A 23,916-nucleotide genomic window follows, 5' to 3' on the forward strand; every position below is an offset into this window, starting at 1 on the left:
AGTTAGGAGATGGCACTGTAATGGTTTGGGATGTTTTTGGATTCAATAGGAAAACTGATATTGCCATTGTTGATGAAAAAATAGATTCTTCAAAGTATCAGGATATGTTAAAAAATAATTTAATTGCATTTGGACCTTTAATTGATGGAAGTAATTTGATATTTCAATGAGATAATTAATAAAAACAAAAAAAGTATGGGCTTTCTAGAAATCCAGATCTTAATCCAACAGAAAATTTATGGTGCATAACAACAAAAATACTTTATGGTCAAAACAAGCATTATCATCAAGTAAACCATTTAAAATTAGCAATTAAGAATGCTTGAGAAAATACTGAAGTGAAACTGAAAAAATCAATTCAAACCATGTCTGATGGTGTGTTTGATGTTATTCAAATGAAAGGAAGTACAACTAAATAGTAAATATGAATTTTGCCAAAAATACAGTGTCCTTATAATTATGTTACATTTAAAAATGCAGTTAATTTCAAAAACTGTTTAAAATTATTTTAATCATCAAACATTAATGAAAATGATTTTTAACATTATGTGTTTATTATTATGTATCTAAAATTTCAAAAGAATATTACAAATTGACATTGAATAATTAAAATTAAATTGTTGTCCTCATATTCTGTTAAAAGATCGAAAACAAAAGCCAATAACTATAAAAGCATCTGTTTATACTTATTATTTTAAGCTTGCCTTTGTCCCTGTTGTCGTCCCCTAATTTGTTTTCGTAATTCAGCAACTGTTACATTCTTTAAGTCCATGTTTTTAAAAATAGATTAAAACTTCCTGTTCAGTTTCCATTGTTTACTCACTACCAGAAGATAAGTATACATCAAGCTGACACTAGTGCTGCAAGTGATGAGATTTTAAACATTGCATACCCCCATTTGAGTTGGAGAGCATATATTTAAAATTAAAAATTGCCACTTGGCATTGTGACGACGTCACAATAAACAATTGCTCTTTTTTTGCTTTACTGTGGCTTTCTTAGTATTTTTGAAAAGCAATCTTCTGAAGTGACTTTACGCAAACGATCAAATTTTTGGTCTCCATTTTCATATTTACTCGTTCCTGAAAACTCAAATGGGAAAATCAAAAAACAAACTGATAAGTTAATTGTCAATAGTCAGACTTTCAGCACAGTTAATAATTTATCTTGTTACCACTGTTTTTCTTTTGAGCGGTATTATCTGCACACTGATGAGGATAATACCTTTAATATTGCTGTATCTTATTTCAGGTATAAATAAATCAGCTTTACTTTGAGCCATTCTTTTTTGAACAACCCTGTATATTAAATAAAACTGAACAAAAAACAAGTAAGAAATGCTTAAAAAATAAATTGTCATTTTTAATACAAGGATTATATTTATTTTTGTAATTATGGGAATTGTGTAATTAAATTAGAACCCCAATTATTCGATATAATGTGGACCGATGACTGTGGACTCCGATAACTGAAAACTCTGATGGCGATAGCCATGGCCATTTCAGAATAAAAATTATGAATATATGAGATTTGTACGATATCACTTTTAAACCTCTTTTTATACTTTAGTATATTTAATCATATACAACATTTTTACATCATTTATTATAAACTAATAATTTATATACAAATTTTAAAAATAAAAATGTATATTATCTAGTTGCATTTAAATATGAATGGTTTGTCTCACACTGAAGCTAAACGATAAAAAGTAACAAACAAATCACTTTGTAATAAATGTCAACATTTTAAACTTTTTAAAAGTTTGTGTCTTTTGTTATATAGCAGTTCTTTCCTTCTTTACTACAATATTCCAGTCACCAGCATAATTTTTCATGGGCAATCTGTCCTGGTATATTACCATCTCACCACTTGGTCTCTCCATTGTGGATCTGGCTAAACTCACAATGGGCTTGGAAAAAAAGGCACACAGTGTGTAAAGTGTTTAAGAAAAAGTCACTCAATCCATACAGTATTTACATATTTGTGCATTCATAGCAGAGCTCATAAATTATAAGAAAAGTAGTGTATTATTCACTTAATTTGTCTTGGATAATGCAGAATCTTGGTTGATCAGGACTTGGATAATCGGAGTTCTACTGTACTGTACTTGCATTTTCGTATATTATATTTTTCCTTCTATTTCTGAATTATATTCTTTTATAACTGAATGAAATAAAACTGAATTGACACATTTTCATTTAGTGAGTTTTTACGGCTGTAATTTTCATACTATAACATAAAATAGTAATTCACTCACCAGTAATTACTATATATTTCTGCAGACAAACTATTTATATAATATGCAACTTTTTCATTAAATATGATGAATGCCTTTATTCTTCATAAATTTTTTAATGGTATTATAAACTTTAACACCTTTATATTGAAAATAATTTTGGTATCAACTTAAACAGATTGTTTATTTGGAAGTTTAATTGGAATATTCTTTATCAGATCTTTTTGTGTCATCATACTTTGCTGAAATACAAAATATTAAAGTGTAAGAAAAGCAGAAATATTTTAAATTATAGAGCTAATTAGGTTATAAAAATTCTAATAATTGTAAAAAATCATTATTATATAATATAATCAAAAAAATTATTTATTTATTTATTAATTATTTAAATTATTAAAATATTAATACCAACTGAAGCAAGATGATTCAGCATCTAAAATGAAAACAATTTAAGTTTTCTCATTTAAAACAGTTTTTTTATTTAAGAAGACAGTTAAATTTATTTATTGTAACATTTTCTTCCTCTTTAACTTATTATTGTATTGAAATTAAAAAACATTACTTATGCCTTTTTTGTAGTTTCAAAAAATTTCTTTTTTAATATTTATTTTCTTAAACTGAGTCATCTTGCCACTACTATTTCTGAATGATAAAAAAAGATGTCTCTCAACTTCCTTTTAGAAAGTTTAAGACCACTCTTGTATTAAATATAACATTAAAATTGTAATATATCAGTAAGATTTATCATTGTTTAATGCTAGTACTCACTTTCCTGAAATATTTGCCTAGCATCACTCAAAATTTTCTTAATGTGGTGGAAACAGCAAGAGCAGTACTTTCATGAAAACAGGGCTGTGAAGTTGGTATACAAAACAGCCAACCTTAACTCTAGTTCCTCAATTTTAAAATTTTTATTCTACTTTGGTTTCTTCATAACATTTAGTATGTTTATCATTAGTACAAATTGATACTACTGATAAACATACTAAAATGGTGCATTGTACCATAAGATATATCACCACTATCTGTGAACTATCAGGCTACTTTTTAGACTTATAGCTTGTAAGTGTAAGTTTAAATTTATATTGAGGGTGAAATTGAAGTTGTTACATTTTTACAGAGTCCATCTTCATCCAAACTGCTTTGATTCTGAATCCATAACCCTGAATGATAGACTACATAATATAAATTAAAGAGAAAAATTAAAGTTATTATGCAACATAATTTCACTTTCTGTATCAAAAAGTTTCTGTAAGAGTAAAAATTTCTGAATGCAGAGTGAGATCACACTCAATTATTATTAAGTACTAAATATGCATTTACTTTCCCTGACAATAGTATGCTTCCATTGCATCAATGAAAGTTTTCTATTTTCAAGTACTGCATGTACATGTATTTTAAAAAAGTTAATGCTAGTATTAAACAAATGGTACATCTGGCTGATATATTGTAATTAGAATATAGTAGAGCATCAATTATCCAAAATAACTAAAGTTGGATAATATTGGATAACCAATCATCTTTAGTAGGGAAAGAATGAAAAGATGAATATCTTAAATAAAGTAAAGCTATTCATTTTAATTCTAGTACGATCAGCAAACTATAGAAAACAGGAAGCACAAGCTGTAAAAATGGCATTGTACATTATGCAAGAAGCTTCAAACTCTATGATTAAATGTTGGATCAGTGCTCCCTAAAGATAGTGTTAGTTGTACTTGGGGCTAACTTGGCCTTGAAAATGAGGTTGCATGGGACAACAGACAAATATAGGTCATTAGTTTCTTTTGTATTTGCAGAATGGCTGAAAGCCATGAATTTTCTGTTGTTTTGTTTATAATGGAATTTGGGGCCTCCAATTAGGAAGAAAGGCAACCCAGAGGAAAAAGGGTCATGTGCCCCAAGTGCCCTAAGGTAAGGGCACTCCTGAGTACAATAGTAAAAGAGGTTAAGGAGTAGAAATTTAATATACATGAATGGTAAGAAATGAGCAAATATTTCTTGTGATATCATCACAATGCCAGGCTGCAATTTTTAATCATTTTTAATTTATTTAATTTAAAATATATGCTCTTCACCTCAAATTAGTAGTGTCTTGTCCCTGTACATCATATTTTTCCTGTTAGCAATAGAGTCATGTCAGTCATCTATCTAACTCCTTTCAGGGAAGAATTTTTGAATTGAAATAATGTGACTTCTGGTTTGTATCAGAAATTTATATATAGTTAATCAGGGCCTCGTGCCCCTACACTTTCCATATCTGGTCTTGGCTTTCATCTATCTAACTCCGTTCTTGAGAATAAGAAAGGACAGTCAGTCAGTCAGATGACAGTAGAAATTTATAGGTTTACAATTTTTTCAAATTCCAGTCCAATAATAAAAGAATTGTCTAACAAAGACTAGTCTTTCATTTCAATCTATCAGATGCTGATAAAACTGAGTTTAAAGTAAAAAATATATAATAGTAAAATTAATATTAAATAAAATACAGTATTCATATAAAAATTATGTACTTTTCAATAGTTCTTTTTGAAAAAGTCATTTATTTTGCTTTGTTTTATGTAGTTTTATTCATTTTAACTTTTAAATCCCTGGCTTAACAATTAAGCAAGATTGCCACGAAAACTGAAAAATTGCTTCAGATTGCATTTCTACGTCAACACTGTTTCTAATGAATAAAAAGCTTCACTGTTCATGAACACAGTGAAGTATTCAATGCAATAGAAGCTACAAGTCAGTAATCACGCTTTTCTATTTGTACTGTAATAAATGAAAGCTGACACTAGTGTTGATAATGTGACAGCTCAATAGCAAGCCTTGACAATAGCAAGATTGCAGACAGTTTTTATGTAATAAAAACTTCATAATTTTTGGAATTATTACTCTTTGAAGTCCATTTTGGTTAATCAACTTTTTGGATAATTGACACTTTACTATATTTTATTGCAGTTAATTCTTAAGAAGTTGAGAAGTACACATTATCAATACAATAAAATCCAAAAACAAACATACTTTGTAAAATTAATACGAAAAGTTGAGCTGTTTATAATATAGAGTATGAATAAGATCTCAGTTACAGTCTTTACAATTTAGTTAAAAACTGTTTAATAAGTAACTGTTTAACTGTTTAATAAGTAACTGTTTAACTGCATAACCCCATTTTTATCTAAATTGAGATATGGAATAATAATACAATTCCATATTAAAATACACTAACAATTATTATGGAGTATATTAGATGCCACATTGTTCTCCAAAATATAGCAAATTTATCATTCACTGAATCATATGGCACTTTATATTTAACAGTTTGTATAATTTCATTAATTAATATTTTTAATAATTTGAAGTCGTAATAGTGAAACTGATATTTATTGACATAGTTTAATAAATATTGATATAATTTTATTACAGTAAACTCTTGTCAATTTGAACTCCAAGGGATACAAAAATGATACTTTGAACTCCAAGGGATAGAAAATTATACTTGTGCCTTGTAGCACAAGGCACAAGTATCATTTCTTGAACAAGCATGGAACTAGGAACATGCTTTATTCCAATCAGTTCTCATACTTTTCGATTAATAAGTTCAATAGATATTTTTGTATGTGCCAAATCAATATTTGAATAAACCTTATATGTTATTTTATTTTAATTAGATGTGAAAATAAAACATCTTGCTATTTCTCAAATTATTACAGTAGAAAATTAAATAACATTTAATTTTCTACTGTATGTTATAAATGTTATGATTATCATGTATAATAGTTTAAAAAAAATACCATTTCTTTATCTTGTAATAAAAGAGATTTCAAATTGAGATATCCAACTGGTGCAAATGCATCATCAGAATGTAAGATCATTTCAGTTTCTTTTCTGGTAATAAAAAAAAAAATAAAAAAATTTTGAGCTAGGTTTTTAAATTAATTTCAGTAAGACAGCAAATAAACAACCTGAAATGATACAAAGTTAAAATTTTAAATATAATAGATTTGATGCTAACAATTATAATGGAGAATAAAGAGAATAGGAAAACAAATTATATAACTGAAATCTCATATCATTTTTTTGTCAAATGACTTGAAAAGAACTATGGATATGGGAAACGATAAATTCAGGGGTCTATATAAACTAAAAATGCAAAAAACAGTCAGTTAAATTTACCTGTATATATTAATTCAATCAAAAAATGTACATTAATGATATTTTTTCCACTGTCAAGTTCAATCTGCATTACTTCTTTTTTAAGAAGTCACTAATCTTTTTTAGCAGCAGTTTTTCTTCTCAAACTGAACAATAAACTTCCAATAGTCATGATGTTCATTTGGTCTCTTTCAGTGATGTCATGAACATACAAAAACTCTCTCATGGACTTTAAGACATGAGAGAGTTTTTGTATGTTATGAAATACTACAGTAAAACTTGATACTGGTTTGGGATTGGCTTCATTCTCATCATATCCAGCTCATTATATGATAGGTAAGATATGAAAAAGGTCACAGGTAACTGTAAACAGTTCAAACTGTTACTTGCTACACCACATTTCAAAAACATCAACTGCTGATACTACCACCAATGCAATATTTGTCATTTGTGTGTGTGTATGGTGTTGCTGTTTCTTAAAAATGACCATCCAAGATTAACATTCAAAATATACTAGATTCAAAATTATATAATGATCGAGATTGAAATACGATCGAAAAATGTCATTTTTCAATCATTGTATTTTTCTTCTGTTAATTCCAGGCCTAGTACTTGAAAGAACCCTAATTTTGTGTAACACTGCTTTTTTTTTTTTTTGGATTTAGTTTTGATCATGTGGTACATTACAAAAGAATCCTATCCAATTTTTTCTATAAGTAACAAAAAGGCTGATATATAGTTGTTCAAGGTTGTAGGGTGTGCAGGGAGTTTAAGTTTTACACTATACTGTTATATTTGACAATGTTTTGCTTTATTAATACTTGTTTGTTTTATTTAAATTTTACTTCAGTTTTATTTTATTTGATTTAATATATTTTTTTGCTTATTTCTTATTTTGACTTATTTAATTTACTTTGTTTTTGCTCTATTTATTAATTTTAGTATATTTATAATTTTCTGATAATTTTGAAGTTTAAAAAGCATTTGAATGTAATGGTATTATATTCACAGTGTTTGTTCTAAAGCAATTCAAAGAATTTTCCAGCAGAAGATGTTTTTAAGAGAATAAAAATGTTTCTAAATAAAATATTTGTTTTGGCTCCTAAATTTAGCATTTTTTTCTAGTAATTTAAACATCATATCAGATATATTTTCTAACTTTTTATAAAAATATAAAACTTTTGTACTAATTATTTTAAAATATTTTGTAGAGTTGTAAAAATGGTGATATGAAATTTATAAAAAGAACAAACTAAAAAACTTGCCATAGGAACTTGATAACAAATAAATATATTTTTTAAAAGCATTTGAAACATTAAAAACTATTAATTATATGATAAAAATTTAACAGTTTTAATAAAAATTGTTTGATGAATGACAGACTTTCCTTTACAAAGTCTACAATTTGAATCTTAATCTAAAATTTTAGTGAATGCTTAATCTCCTTAATCTAATTCTGTCATTAATGGATTTAGCTCAATTTCAAAATCTCCAATTCTATGCAAAGTATGAATAATTGAATGAGATTAAATCTTCTAATGTTGTTATGATTTAAGAAGGATAATACTTCATGATAATAAAAATAAAATTTAAAATATAATTAGATCAGATACTTAAGGAATGTATAACTGAATAAATACATTGAAATGACAAATATTTTTACAGGTAATTTCATTTTTACAGACAATGATTTACTGTATATAAAGAGCGAATAAAAAAGTGTTGTAAATGATAAAGTAAAAATTACTGAAAGTATGGAAAAGTATTATGGTAAAGAAAAAATTAGAAAAATAACTTTAATCAAATAATGTATGAAAGAAATGAAATGGAATAAAATAATATATTAAGAAAAAGAAAAGTAAAAATCTTTCTTTTGCATTTTATTTGCTATAGACTTAATACATTTTTTTGACTATTTGTAAACTGTTGTACAAATAGTAATCTATAATATCAGGAGTAATCTGATATAGAAATTAATTTAATTTTGTTTTTTTGTAAAATTTTAAAAAAAGTTTTACAAATGTTATAATATTCTAGATATAAAATTTATCATTTAATGTTTCTTGTAATTAAAAAAACCCTTTAAGTTTTTACTGTGAAAATTACTTAATAAATATTATTGTTTTTCTTTTGTGGAAATTTGTAAGATGCTGTTTTAATTAATTATATAGTATTTTATTAACCTAAAATTTCATAAAACTACACAGGAAAAAAAGTCATGTTTCAAGACAAAAAAAACAAAACTGAAAAAATATTGTACTCTTTGTACAGAACTGATTTTTTTTTTTTTTTTTTAGTTTTAAGTTTAATTTAGATAATTTGTTATTAATTCAAAATTCATTACTATTGTTAAAAATTGAAATTAGAATAATAATTCCAGACTTAGTGGCTCTACAGAAAGTCAACTTTGGTTTTGCTTTTTGGCATTATGATGAAAAACTTAAGATATAAGTTTCTTAATGTATAACTACAAGATAGTGTTATATAAACTGTGCTTATTGCCTGCTACAGTATTATATTTAATAGTAATTGTCAATAGTAATCTATGCTGTTAACAACAATGACCAATTGTTGACTTACAAAAATCGTTTTAATGTATTAGTTTTGACCACCATAACTTGGGGGAAAATATATATTTTTTTTCAGACTACAAATTAAGCTTTCTATAATGCTGAGAATAACAACTTAAAATTGATCCATCGGTATATAAATGTTATCATCATTAAATACTTACATAACAATTTTTTTTTTAAATAAAGGACAATCCAAGGTAAATGTTTCATATTCACCACCTTCTCCACAAACATTTAATCCATATTTTTCTTCCTTAAATTATTTAGATTTTATAATTAATGATAAACATTAAATAATTTTGCAATCAAATAATTTTTAAAAGCACAGTTTTAATAATAAAATAAATATGATAATGCATACCATTTTGACCATGTGATCATAAATTTCATGAAGACTTTTACCAAGATGCTGTTCAGGCTTTAGGCCTAAAAATAATTTATTTATTAATGTCATAAAAATATTAAAATACAAACAAAAAATAAAAGCAATATTTATTTCAGTAAATATAACTGTATATGATAACAAAAGTATCAACTAAATACATATATACACAGAAGAATCTAATAACATGAGAAACTTATTGCATTGTAAATTTACATTTAAATGTTTTTGGTTTATATTAAAAAATTAAAAACATTTATATGTTCTTAATATACTGTATATGGATACAGACTTACTAAAACCCTTAAAATAAAAGAAAAAAACTTAAATTTCTTATTTAGTATTCAAATAAATTAATAATCTATTGTTCTCACAGAACTAATTCAAACTATAAAATACTGTTTCCACATTATCTTATTTCAAAGAAAAGATTATTATTGTCTTGATATTAAAATACTGACAAATTTTCCATAACTAAAAAAAAAAAATTATGGAAAATTTTGCAATGTTTTAATGCCACGACAAATGAATAATAATAATGGATTCACAAATGGATAATTTAAATTCGTAAAAATAATATTAATTCCAATTATGAGAATTTGAATAATTATTATATTTTATAACTTGTAAGTCAACATATATTCATGAGTTATATTTTACAAATTTTAAACAACTTATATGAGGCATCATATGAAAATTTATTATATAGACTTATAGAATAAATTCTGACTTTGTATATTTTGAAATAGTTTAATATATAATTTGATATAAGCTAATTCTAATAAAATTTATTGCCTCAGCTCAATGTCATTATTTATTTAGTTTTAGAATTCTCTATAGCTGAACTAGTCATTGATCAAGTAACAGTAATTGTAAATTTAGTTTTGGACTTATTATAGAAATTTTATTTGCTTTAAAATAAACTGTTTTTATTGTGAAAGTTAATATAAAGTAAAACTAAATATTTTATTAATCAAGAAAGTACATTTTTTTTTCAAATTATAAAAATTCTTTATATATTCTTATGATATTGTAAGTTTAAAACTTATTTAAAATTATAACAATTTTCAAAATAAAAAATTGAAGCATTTTTATTACCCAAGGCTGCCACTTTTATAATTACAGCATCAACTTTGCAAGCAATCATTTCTTTCAGTAATTCTTTTTGATCTCGGTGCCATAAATATGCTAACATTTTCAATCCTAATCTGTTGCATCTAAATAAATAAATAAATACTCATTGTATAATTATTATATATATTTAATATATATTTTGAACTCTTCAAAATTTATTTTTTCCATGTTATGAATTATATTAAACCTCAATTTATTTGACTGAATCTAATTAAAAGTTTTTCTGCATTTTCCAAAAATTTTTTCTTTCTAACAGTCTGGGAAGCTGTCATATGCAGTAGAAACTACTTATTATAATTGTTATAACATTTATAGGTCATTTAATTTTATAAAAATTAACACCTTCCAAAAGATAAAAGTTAAAATCTAAAAAGAATGAATAAAGTTCACCAAAAAACTTTAAAATCTAACATATAAAGAAGAAAATTTGTTGGTTTGTTCTTTATACATTTTGGCACAGTTTGAGCAAATGCAATGAAACTTTCCAGAGACCATCCAGGAGAGGTCAATGACTACTTTTGGTCTAATTAACTTCAACCCCCTGCTTAGAACAGGCTGTCCTTTCTACCTGACCAGCAGGATGGTGGCATTCAAACAGGAAAATTATTTAATATAAAGTTACTAGTAAGAACAAAACATGATTTTAGGTGTTTTCAAGGGTGCCAAGTTTAAATATTTGGTTCATGTTTTAATGATATGTTAAGAGTTAACATTAGAAAAAATTTGATGTCTTAGATTTAGGTTCTTGTGCAGGCAAAAGTCAACACTATTTTCTGTTGAAAAACATCAATCCCTGTTTATCTGACCAATGAAATTGCACCATTCTGTACCACCCAAGTAGTGCAACAAATATGATAAACTAAAATAACCAAACTCCTAATATGGTTTTCATTTTAATGTTTGTTGTTCTTACTTTTTTGCTCAGGAAGTGCCAGACATATCTATTAGTGTACTAATAAAACTTTGTTTATTGTAATCAGTTTCAACTGTAGTTATCAATTGTTATATCAATTTAGATGTTCTTATTTGATTTATAAAAGTTCACACAGATGTTTCGTTTTTTTGAACATTTGTATCTGTAAACTGATGTTGGCCTAAACTAAAGGTAGTTTTAAACTCTTTTCGTGATATCAACCTCAACATGTGGCTGATAATATGCAATTGTTAATCACAGTCTTATTCATTGCTTTAATCATTAATAATTTTAATTGCTATTTGCTCTCAATACAATAGTTTAAGTTGCAGGCATTTCTTACTTCAATTGTGATTTGCTGCCGTTAAAGGTAGTATTAAAAAAATAACAAGCAAATGTACTAGATGAATTACTATTAATTAAGAGTAAAAATTATAATTTAAAATATGTAACTTTGGAAGATTTATTAACCCTTTTTTTAACATGTTATTTCAATGCCAGAGAATTTCTAATTGCAGTCTTATTTACTTACTCCACTTAGCGTTATCAATTTGTTGTTATTATCAGTATTAAGTAGCAAAGTGATTACAATAAATATTATATCTACTGCATCAATAAAAATGGAAATGTTTTCTTTCATAGTTAGAAAATAATTGAGAAAATAAATGAAAATCAATAAAATTTTTTACTAAAAAGGTATCTAAAATATTTTACTAAATTTTATTTTTATCAGAAAATAATAACTCCATATTATTTGCCATCTTTGTTAACATATATAAACTTTAAATGCTTTAAATTTTTATTCAAAAATATTTCATTATGATTTGTCATCAACTGTAGTTCAATGAACTCTAAACACAAAATATTTTCCATTTATGTGTAATATCGTAATTATGGATGATTTAAATTTATAAAAGTTTTTTAAATATACATTTTAAATTAAGAATAAAAAATAAAACAACAACAGTATTTAAAAGTTTCAAAATAAATACAAATCAGTAACTGATTGCACAAAGTGAACAATAGAAAATATGCTATACGTGAATATTAAATAAAAACAAAAATAACCATTAAACTAAAAATAAGAATTAAAATGATAAAAATATCATATATATCAAAAAGTTCTACATCCTTAATACATTATTTGATTAGGTTTCTTTTATATCTTTTCATATTTTCAGTAATTTCTGTTTCTCTACCATTTACATTTTTTTTGTATATGATAAATCATCATATTTTTTAGAAAGAATAAATCATTTGTCAATAAGTTTTTGACATTTTAACTTATTTATTCCACCATCTTTTTAAATGCAACACAAAAATAAAATACTATCAGAATATTTCTGCACTATTTCTAAATTAAGTATTAACTTTGCACTTTGTTCTAGAAATAGGTAATGTCACCATCTTATACATAATTTAATAATTAGAAATAATTCTAATTATGATGACAAGATGTCTACAAGATGCCTAATTAATGTCTTTTAATTAAGACAGTGAGATCACTTATTTTTAGATCAAATTACATATTGACTTCGAGCATAAAAAGAATCACGCAGTGTTTAAGTGTTTGATTTGTACCTTTTCAGTTTTATTTATTTAAATCCTAAGTTATATATTATGCAATATAGATAAAAGCTATTTTAATATAATTTATTCTATATTATTATTAAATTGAATGATAATAAATTTATGATTATATTTAACAAATTTAAAAATAATAAGAAAAATACATTTATATTTATTTTTACTTAAACATTTTTCAAAGCTGAAAACCATTTAAATAAGATATGACATAAACTATCTTCATTTTTTTAGCCTGCCTAACAGTAAAACCTAGCAAAATACTTTGTTGAAGCTCTCCACTTTCACTGTAAAAGTGTCATCTTTCATTGTCTCTTTGAACACCATCAAAAAATAACAATTTCACGGCACAGATGACCTTTATTTGGAGGCTACATCCTCACCTCAACATGCAAAATATTAAAAGTTCCCTCTGGTGGCAGCATATACACTCATAAAAATTCTCTGTGGTTGTCTCCATTGTGAAATTGTTATTTCCTGATGGTGTTCGAAGGGACAATGAAAGAGGACACTTTTACAGTTCATCCAATGAAAATTTCATTTGTAAAACTTTTTCAAAGTTTATAAAAACACTTAAAAAAAATTATTATGTTTTTAGAGAAATCTTTATCTATATGCTTTGAGTAATTTATAATTACATGGAGCAATAAGATGATACTTATCAGAAAAGTATTAAATTTTAGCTTATATTAAATAATGGATGTATTTAGAGTTGAAGAAAAGCTTGTCATTAATAACAACAAATAACAATTGTCCCGACACATAATTATCTTTCATTTTGTACTTTCTCATATTCTGTTCATTGTCCAATCAGATTTGTCATCCAACTTTCATAAATTATTTATCATCAATTTTAGAACAACTATATATACATACATATACACTTGCACAAACACATTATCTTATTTATATGTAATAATAATAAAAATTTTAAATTATTCAAATAAAATAATACATACACATTCTGAGCTCTAACTCTCTGATAATCAGAAAATATTGCTCCAACAGAAACTCCTTCTATGTGAACTTTTTCCTAATTAGAAAATTAAAAATTTATCAATAATGCTTTAAATAGTGAAATAAAAATACAAGTATAAAATTTGAACGAATCTTTTACATTTCAATAAATCACTTAATTAATTTCTTCAAACTTGAAATATCAAAAAACAGCCAATAATATGAAAATGAAGAGTCCGAAATAATATTATCAATGTAGGCTCTGCTGCAGACTGTACCTTTACCATCGGTAAAGGTACAATCTGCAACAGATTGGTGAGAATTCTGATCCAAAATGCATTTAAGTAAAATATCTGAGAATTAATCATCATCTGAGTAATAGCCTACTTGAACTCTGGTGAGTATCGGATCTGAAGGAAATAACTTCAGTTTATTTGTTCAAAAAACCCCTTTTAAGTGGCTATAAAAGTGACCGATCATATCCGGCAAATATTGATAATTTTAGCTTCGTGTGAAAACAATTTATTTTAAAAATTAATTAAATAAATCTTCAAAAGGAAATTTAATATTAATATAATTATTTGTAATTATATATTTCGATATAAATAATCGGATATTGTTAATTATATGTTTATATAAATTATTATATTATCATATACAGGTCGGCCTCCTACAACACGGTACTTTTATAATGCGTTTTCGCTCCAATGCAGTTGGAAAAATGTGGAAATTTTCTTACAACGCGGTTTAGGAAATGTGTGGTGGCTCCCCCTAGTCCCCAGATGGATAATGTTCTAAATGCTTCCTGGAAAGCTTTATTACTGGAAATGGTCAATCAGGAAAATGTTGTTGAGCCAATTCAGCATGAATATAACAACATGAAACAGGAGCCTTGCACATGAAACAGGAGGTGATGGATTCACTGAAATAACTGTTGATGATATGCTAGAATTAGTTACGGAAAATGAAATAAACGAAGCAGATTTGATGACACATTACCAATTGAAGATAATTCTGAAGATCTTTTCAATGAAGAAACCAAAAATTTCACTCTGAAATGTATAGAAAAATGTTTGGACATGGCAAAACAGATGGAATCTTACTTTTTAGATAACGATCCTCTGCCAGAGAGAGCGGAAATATTTAAAAATTGCTTCAAAATTGCTTATCTGCCTATCAAGAAATTTATAAAGATTTTGCAAAGCAAGAGCAAATTTTTTAAAACCTACAACTGACAAATTTTTTAAAACCTAAACTTACCAGATGTGCAGTGGAACTTGTCAATGAAACAAGCCCAGATCTTGAAATAAGGCCAGTCAAACGTTCTCAAACAACTATAATAAGTGACTATGAGGAATGAATTTGTAAGCATAACACTATGTTTCTTTTTGATTTTGACTTGAAATCATAATCTTTTTAGTTTTTATATGATGTTGAATTTTATTTAAGTTTTTTATGAAATTTTTTAATGTAAATTAAAAAAATGATGAAAATGTTACACCATAAAAGGCAGTTTCTCTCTTTAGAACCAAATCCCGGTTTTTGTATTAAGTTGGTGTCTCCTATAACACGATTTCCCACAATGCGGTATTTTCAAGGAACATATCTACCACGTTGTAGGAGGCCTACCTGTAATATGTTTTTGTAACAATTTAAATTTTCTGAAATTTATAACTTATTTTAATTTATTTTTCTTTCTTTTTTCTTCTGATAATATCAATTCTAGTAATTCACAATATTTTTTAAAAATAGAAATCACTAAACTACAAATTATTATTAGAAAGTCAATACTTCTCTCTCTCCTTTTTTTTTTATATTTTTAAATATACAACTTCATTGTATATATTGTGAGGTTGGCCCCATCACAACACCAAGGAATTTGTGTGGGTCAGATAATTGGAAAATGTAATGACTTTTGTGGATGTATAACATGTTCAAGAATCAAATATAAACAAAAAAATTGTTTTTGGTGAATTGCTTTTTGTCCTTATGTTACAATATGAAACCATGAGCACTAAGTTTTGGCTCTATAGAAGACTTATCACACATTATTGGATCACATTATGGATAGACTTATCACACATTATTGATGTTGTTGGAATAATCATGGTAGTAGGTAGAAACAGGTTTATTGTGACGACCGTCAGCAGCGCCGCTAGCTGTTTAGCACCCGTGTGCAATACCGATTATGCCGTCCCTGTTTAACTACGACTACCTACGCTGAGCTTGCCAGCAATACCAATTTGCTGCCCCTGGATGTGCTGCCCATGTGCAGTGCACACCTTGCATGCCCACTTACGGTGGGCCTGACGACCATATGCATTTTGGATAGGTTGTCTATCCCTCTTCAGCTGTATTTGTTACAATTTGATGGATGTACAGCTGTATATCCATCAAAACATTCTATTTTGTTGCTGATGCATGCATGATTTCATTTTTAGAATTTTTCACAGTCATTACATTGTTTTCCATATAAATAGCAACAAGAGATTAAAATTGTTGCTAATAAAATTAATTGTGAAGTAAATAGTTTTTGCAGACAGTCAGCTCATAAAAACAATGTTTCTACAACAGAAGCAATGCTAGTAGCATTGCTTCTGTAGTGGAGAACATGTAAAATTAATTTCATTAGCAACAATTTTAACTTCTGGCTGCTATTTGTCTAAAAAACATAATATAACAACTGTGAAAAATCCAAAAATGAAGTCATCCATGCATCAGCAACAAAATAGAATGTTCCTTTTATATGTCTGTATATCCATCAAATTGTCTGAAATGCATACAGTCATCATAATAAACCTGTATCTACCTACTTCTTTGTGATTACTCCAAAAAAACTTGTTTAGAAAAAAAGTTTTGTTGTGTCACATGGAACTTTGAACTGCAAAAAAAAAAAAAATAATAAATACATCAGTAATTGGGCTCTATTAACTGTGTTGAAACAATAAGTGTAATTATACGGACAGATGAAAAACTTCCCTGAGAAAAAGAGGTTGATCTCTAGATAGCTCCTGTAAACTCGCAATGACAGTTTGAGAATCCAATCAAAATGAGAGATGTATTAATTGTTGATTAAAAAGGTTAATGGATGATATTCAAGAGGAGGATCTTTGAAAAATCTGATCAAATGTAGAGAAAAAAAAAAAAAGAGTTGCATCTGAACTGTCAGAAAAGAGACATCTCCATCCTTGCTGCTCCCAATGAACATCATAAAGATTTAACTTCAAGTGATCAAATCAAGATGAGTTTTGTTCTCAATGATTAAATCAAATCCTATCATCATTCATTGAATCATCTAACAGAACAAGAAGCCTATTTCAAATCATTAAAAGAAAGTGGATAAAAGTTGTTCCCACTTCAAGTTCCCAATGATCTTTCAAATTGATCAAATATGCAATTGAAACATTTTTTTTAGAATCCTCCAAAAAACTACTCATCCACCTTCAGAACTCACACACATTCTCTCTCTATCTGGGGAAAATACACAATCAGCAATTTATTTGCACATTATGCACTGGGAAGGATACAATGTAAGAAAAATATATAGAATTTCTTTTAAAATAAACTTGTCTTTTGAAGGCTAGCTTCGTGTCTCTTCCTTTCTCTAATGGTCATATACTTGCCCACAAAAAAAAAGTAAAAATTTGTCAAACATGTTTAGAGTTGTCAGTTCTTTCCAAGAAAAACTGACTGGTGTCAGACATCCAAAAGATTTAAACAATCATTTATCCAATCATGGTGTGGAGAGAAGGAGGTCCACAATATTAACATAATAAAATATTTAATATCTCTAATAAAATTTGATAAACAAGAATTGTGAATTAAAATACAATCTTTTAATTTATATTCTCATCATCTAACAACATTTTAACATTAAGAAATAAATAACATTGTCATTGTATAATACTATTTAGTATTAAAATTAATTAATTCTGATTTTAACTGTTAACTCTTAATTTATAAGTGCATGCAGACATCATTTTATGGATAGTTTTTATGGAAACTACTGTATATTGAAAATTTTTGAATAATGAAAAAATATATAGTGGAACCTCGCTTAACGAGCATAATTCGTTCCAGAGTCTTACTCGTAATGCGAAACACTCGTTAGGCAAAACAATTTTTCCCATAGAAATTAATGTAAAATACGATAATGCGTTCCACGCCGAAAAAATGCTCAAATGTCTTATGTCTAACGTTTATTCAAAAAAAAATTGTACAATATACACCATTAAGGAGTGTGAATCATCATCATCTTTTCTTCTCACGCAGAATGAACCATCCTGCATGAGAATTCGATTTGCAGAAACAAAAAGAATATCACAGCTAATATGTTTGATAGACACTCCAAACAATATGCCAAATTCTTGGGTTATGTAAAGGCTATAATTAAATATTAGAAATTAATTAATTTGACTAGAGGTAAACAGTTAAGTTTCCATCTCGTATTAAATTTAATAATTATAAATAGTTAATTTTTAATTCAGACATTTTTAAAATTTAATTTGAAATCGGTCATTAAATTTAATAACCTAAGAATTTGGCATATCGTTTGACATGTTTATTATATAACGGGATATGGTTGTTGATGTTTATAAGTAATATGCGTGAACACAAGTTTGGAAAAATATGTGATCACAAGCGACACAAAGATGCTAGCAAAACGTGTGCTAAACAGACTGAAGGAGCATGCTGCATGTGCACAATTCGAGACTTCCCCTCTCCTCATAACTCATTATGCGAAATATCAGTCGTTAAGCAAGGCAAATTTTTACAATTTGTTTTGCTCATTATGCGAAATACTTATTGTGCGAGGTGCTCCTTAAGCGAGGTTCCAGTGTACTCTCACTAGAGTGCATAAGTGTTATTAATTAGTTTTTACCAGAAATGAAATTGTGATGAAAATCTTTATTTATATTTCAAGTTATATTATCTTGTCTTTTTGTTCAAAAATTAATAGAATGTTAAGTTTTCCTAGTTTTTCAAATCTAAAATATTAGAACTTAAGGATAATTATTGAATTGTTTGTTGTATTTAATAAAGTAATGGTGTGAAAATTCAAACCCGCCGGAACCAAACCACTGGCAATAAAATGTTTTATTGTTTGGTTCCCACGGAGAAAACATGAATCATGAGGAACAACATTCGAATAATGCTGGTTGGTGAGCACGAGAAACGTGACCGAGACGATAAAAGGGCGACGAGAGAGGAAAAGGGGGTCGGTTACGTAGTGTCCATTGGATGGTGTGTGCGCGTCCCGACGTCTAACAAAAGGATACCCGAGGATATCTCAATCCTGTAACAAGACCGAGTCAGACCACGAGATATGACTCTCCAAATTTGTGTAAACTCTCCCTCCGCGTGGCTAAACCGTAGGTGATGGTAGCTCGCCCCTATTGTAACTGTAGCTTTAGTTTTATTAAGTTGTTGTTGTTGTTTTTATACGTTGTTAATGTCCTTTATTCGAGTATCGCCGCTGCTCTACCGTCAGACCCATCCACTTCCACACTCTCACTCACGTAATGCGCAACGCGTAACAAAACCGAGCCGCCATCTTGACGTGGGCAGGTCTCACGGACCTGCTAGCTGAGAAAAAGGAGGTGCGACTTCGTCCACCTCCCGGCGCACCCACAAACAGTTAATAATCTGCATTAGTAACTTAATACAATAAATTAATATTTTTATTGTATTTATTATAAATCTTAAAAATGTTCTTAAATTTATCTTACTTTTATATTTTTTAGCAATTTGTAAAGATCTTCAACTTCATCTCCTTCTGTTGGTTGATATTCACTTTCTTGATTAAGAGGAGTTCCATCTATAACTTGTCTGAAGAGAGGAAGGTCAATAGCTTCAGCATACAGGTCTATGGCATGATGACCCACAGACTGATAACATGTAACTATCTAATTCATCTATAATATGTGATGTCAAAATATTAATATATACTACAAAGTTAATTTTCAAACTTCCATGTTTATTTTAACAAAAAAAATTTAATAATGGCAATAAAATTTAATGTAGAAATTAAAAATTTTTGGATATTAATATTTACCTATTTTCAGGAATACAGGTTAAATGAAGAATATATAAATTGAATGCTTATTTAAATATAAAAACAAATAAATAAAAATCATTAGAAGAGTAGTAATCTTTTTATCTTTCCTCTTGAAACAGATTGTTAATATTCAATAATCACTTCCTAATTACATGAGCATTTATTTATTGTGACATTAAAAATTGCAGCCTGGCATTGTGTCAATCATATTTTTAAAATTTATTTAATTTAAAATATATGCTCTCTGTCTCAAATTAGTGTCTTGCCCATGTATAGTACAGTCAAACCTGTTTTTATGCGGGGGATAGGGACCGCATTAAAAAAGACGCATTAAAAAAAAAAAAAAAAAAAAAAAAAAAAAAAAAAAAAAAAAAAAAAATTGCACGAAACTTCACGAATGGCTGTAAAAAATAGTTTTCGCAACCCAATTAAAAAAATATTTTTTTTATGCGGTCAACAGGGACCGCATAAAAAAAGTCTCACATAGAAAATAACTCAAAACCGTACGAAATAGAATTTATTGACAACAGATGTCAGCACTTGACTGCATCGTCTGGTCTATCGTCTGTTTTACATATTTTTGTCCAGGTGGTGTTTTGTTGACTTAAATAGTAAATTATTTCATTTTTCGCATATTCATGCAATAATATTACTATAATAAGTGCATTTATGCTATAATAAGTTTATTTAGCTATAATAAGTCAACGTGAGACATGACGAATCGCACGAGACTAGTCGCCAACTATACCGCACAAATAAAAAATCGCACAAAAAAAACCGCATAAATTAAAAATTCGCATTAAAAAAATCGCACAAATAAAAATCGCATAAAAACAGGTTTGACTGTACATCATATTTTTCCAGAGTCATGCCAGTCATCTATCTAACACCTTTCAGGAGAAAATGTTTGAATTGAAATAACATGACTTCTGATGCAAACTGGAAATTCATATATAGTTAATTGGGGCCTCCTGCCCCTGAAGGTTTCTGTATCTGGTCTTGATGTTTATTTAACTCTGTTCTCGAGATTAAGGAAAGAGAGACAGATGGATGATGGTAGGAATTTATTAGGTCTATAATTTTTTCAAATTGCAGTCCAAAAATAAATCAAATTAAATAAATTGATATCAAATAATTCATCATTTCATATGGACAATATAATATATATATATATATATTATATTATCCATATGAAACTCTTACACATACAGTTTTGATTACATCTGTTTGAAGATAACAGATTTGATCAAAAACAATATTCATTAATAATTCATTTATTATAATAGCTAATATTAACAATATATTTTAAGTAATCTAAAACATATATAGTTAATCATACAATAAAAAAGGATTAATTAAGATGTAATGCATAACCTTAAATTATGAAGAAAAAACTTTAAGGGTGATTTTTTTTCCCCTTGCAAAAAATGTCAATAATAATGTAATTTCTACTACATTGAATAAAGATTTTATTTATATTTTACTAAATAATAAAGCTATCAGAGTATAAATCAATAGTCTCTCTTTTCTTCTTTTTCAAGTTAATTGTTACTGAGTAACAGACTTAATTCAAATATGATATTATCATGCTAATACTGAATATCTTACTCAACAAGCTAGCACACATTTTTTTAAATGATGTAACAATATACTTTCTAATTAATTCATTTGACATTCGAATATTGCTATGGCTAATATTAGGTTGAATGTCAAACGATTACTAATCCAGATCAGTCTTAATCAAGGATCATTTTTAATTGGCAATACTTATATCAATTTTTCAAAGGAGTGCTATTGGTGTAAAACTAAGGATTTTACTTTATTTCATATCCTCATATTATGCCCTGCTATTGAAGAATACCATCGAATATTTCAATTGAGTGAAAACTGTTTAATATAAATCAAGAAGCAAATTTCAGGTCTAAACTCAACAATCTATCAATACACAATATGTATAAGATTTATAACTTTTTTACTTATATTACCAATGTGTTAACTAATTGTCACATCGATTAATTATACACTGTATAATCGCTGTTCTGTATCAATCAATTACTTGATATTCATAATAACTAAATATCAAATAAAGCCAAATATTTATTTAAGGCAGTAACCTTATGGTTAATTTTATATTGTTTCTGATCCCTGTAACAAGGTAACTTTAGTACAATAAAGTTGTTTGATGATATTAATTCATTTGACTAATTACTTTTCTAAATAACAAAGTAAACATACAAAACCTTACAGAAGATGCTGAAGGTATGCATCTATGCACCTTTGTGTATGCATAACCTTGTTTAGACAGACATAATTTGTGTATATTTCTGAGAATGGTCACATACTCTTTTCCTTTTAAATATTCCCTATAAAATTTACATACAGCATACATAATAGCCTATATATTGTGTGTATACAGGATTACTACTTAAAATCAACCTGACTGAGAAAAAGAAAACATTAATGATGTAAATTTTATGGCTGATATTTAAAAGTGTTTGAGACCAATCCCAGAAATACACGCAAACCAAAGGAAAGCATTTAGAGAATCAATGAGGCTATAATCATCAGTATTTTGCATAATGTCAGTTTACACAAGATTATGCATACACAAAGGTGCATAGATGCACAAAGACACCACTTTCAGCATCTGTAAGTTTCTGCACATTTAAATAATGTTATAATAAAGTTTCTAACGAGTGTCCTTTACCTAAAATAATTTGGTTTGTGTTGCTTCTCGAATGTGGGATCAATTTTACCGTAATGTGATAAACGTAAGCAACATTACTTACTTTTGCACCGTTGTAGGTAACGACACATTAGCGAGGTTGAGGCCGAAGTTTTAAACGCAAAAACGTGTACGTCGGACGTTCAGCGCCGCTTTCCTTTAAGCCTAGAAGTTTGATAATGATGTTTGGAAAGTCAGTGGAATCATGCTTGACATTCCAAACGCCATTGTCAAACTTCTAGGCTTACCGGAAAGCGGCGCTGAACGTCCGACGTACACGTTTTCGCGTTTAAAACTTCGGCCTCAACCTCGCTAGTAATACACGACAGGTAATAAATGAGTTAGGCTTATTTATTGAATAGATCATTGACAGCTACAAATTAATCTTTTCTTATTTATAATATATTAAGAACCTATTAAATTCAATAATAATTATCATCACCTTTTACTTTCGGCTTCAAATTAGCTAAGGCGACAATTTCGTGTCCGTCGGCGACACATTGCATCATATTATAACAACTATCTTTTCCTCCACTATGAAATTTCATCCATAAAATAAAACGATTTTTATCAATGAAATGCAATTCTACATATTTATTATTATTATTTTTTAACAAAGCCACATTACCTTATTAAAGCAACGACTTTCATTTTTTCTAATTTCAAACTTTGATTTTATATAATTAATCGAACTACAAACGATTGAAAAACCTTTTAAATACGGACCACGTGTTTATGCCACATAGGAGCTATCACGTGACCACATTTTAGCGGATGCGCAGGCGCAGAGATTTATCCACATTTTAGACGTCATAATAGGAAAGGTGAGATACGAAATTAACAATTTTTATGGAATTTTGTTAACAGAACTTGTTCATTTCAAACGTAAATTAGTTAATTTTTGCTCGTGATATAATAGTACACGAGGTCTATTACAATAAAGACACAAATTTACCAAGTTCAGCTCAATAATTAACATTGTTGATTCAAATTATGCAGGTTTATGGCCTGACACATAAATAAAAGCAACACAAATAAACAATATAACATGAACGTATTATATTTGTTACAATAAATTGATCTGATGACGTTAAGCAATTGTTCTATATGATAACTTGATGTTGATGTAAAATGATTAGATATTAAATACCATATAGTAATTAATGTATTGAATTAATTACTACATGGCACAAATAGTTATATAATGTTCT

At 27.5% G+C, this 23,916-nt stretch overlaps 2 protein-coding genes across 2 annotated transcripts in view; one reads left to right on the top strand and one right to left on the bottom strand.

Moving 5' to 3' along the window:
* Nucleotides 1–1,586: 1,586 nt before the first annotated feature.
* LOC136982387 (diphthine--ammonia ligase) lies at nt 1,587–23,469 on the bottom strand. The gene is given in 10 exon segments (XM_067278880.1): nt 1,587–2,481; nt 6,019–6,112; nt 9,114–9,205; nt 9,314–9,378; nt 10,433–10,551; nt 13,925–13,998; nt 19,652–19,816; nt 19,818–19,837; nt 23,148–23,239; nt 23,334–23,469. Coding segments are annotated over 10 exon segments (816 nt in total). The 5' UTR covers nt 23,357–23,469; the 3' UTR covers nt 1,587–2,409.
* LOC136982371 (golgin subfamily A member 5-like) overlaps nt 23,395–23,916 on the top strand; it is a 28,223-nt gene continuing 27,701 nt past the window's right edge. The window contains exon 1 of the mRNA XM_067278853.1: nt 23,395–23,529. The gene's annotated coding sequence lies outside the window, so the exon portion shown is untranslated. The remainder of the gene's footprint in view (nt 23,530–23,916) is intronic.

The sequence above is a fragment of the Centruroides vittatus genome, unplaced genomic scaffold (genome assembly GCF_030686945.1).
Source record: "Centruroides vittatus isolate TY-2023 unplaced genomic scaffold, ASM3068694v2 contig_824, whole genome shotgun sequence".
Taxonomy (NCBI): domain Eukaryota; kingdom Metazoa; phylum Arthropoda; class Arachnida; order Scorpiones; family Buthidae; genus Centruroides; species Centruroides vittatus.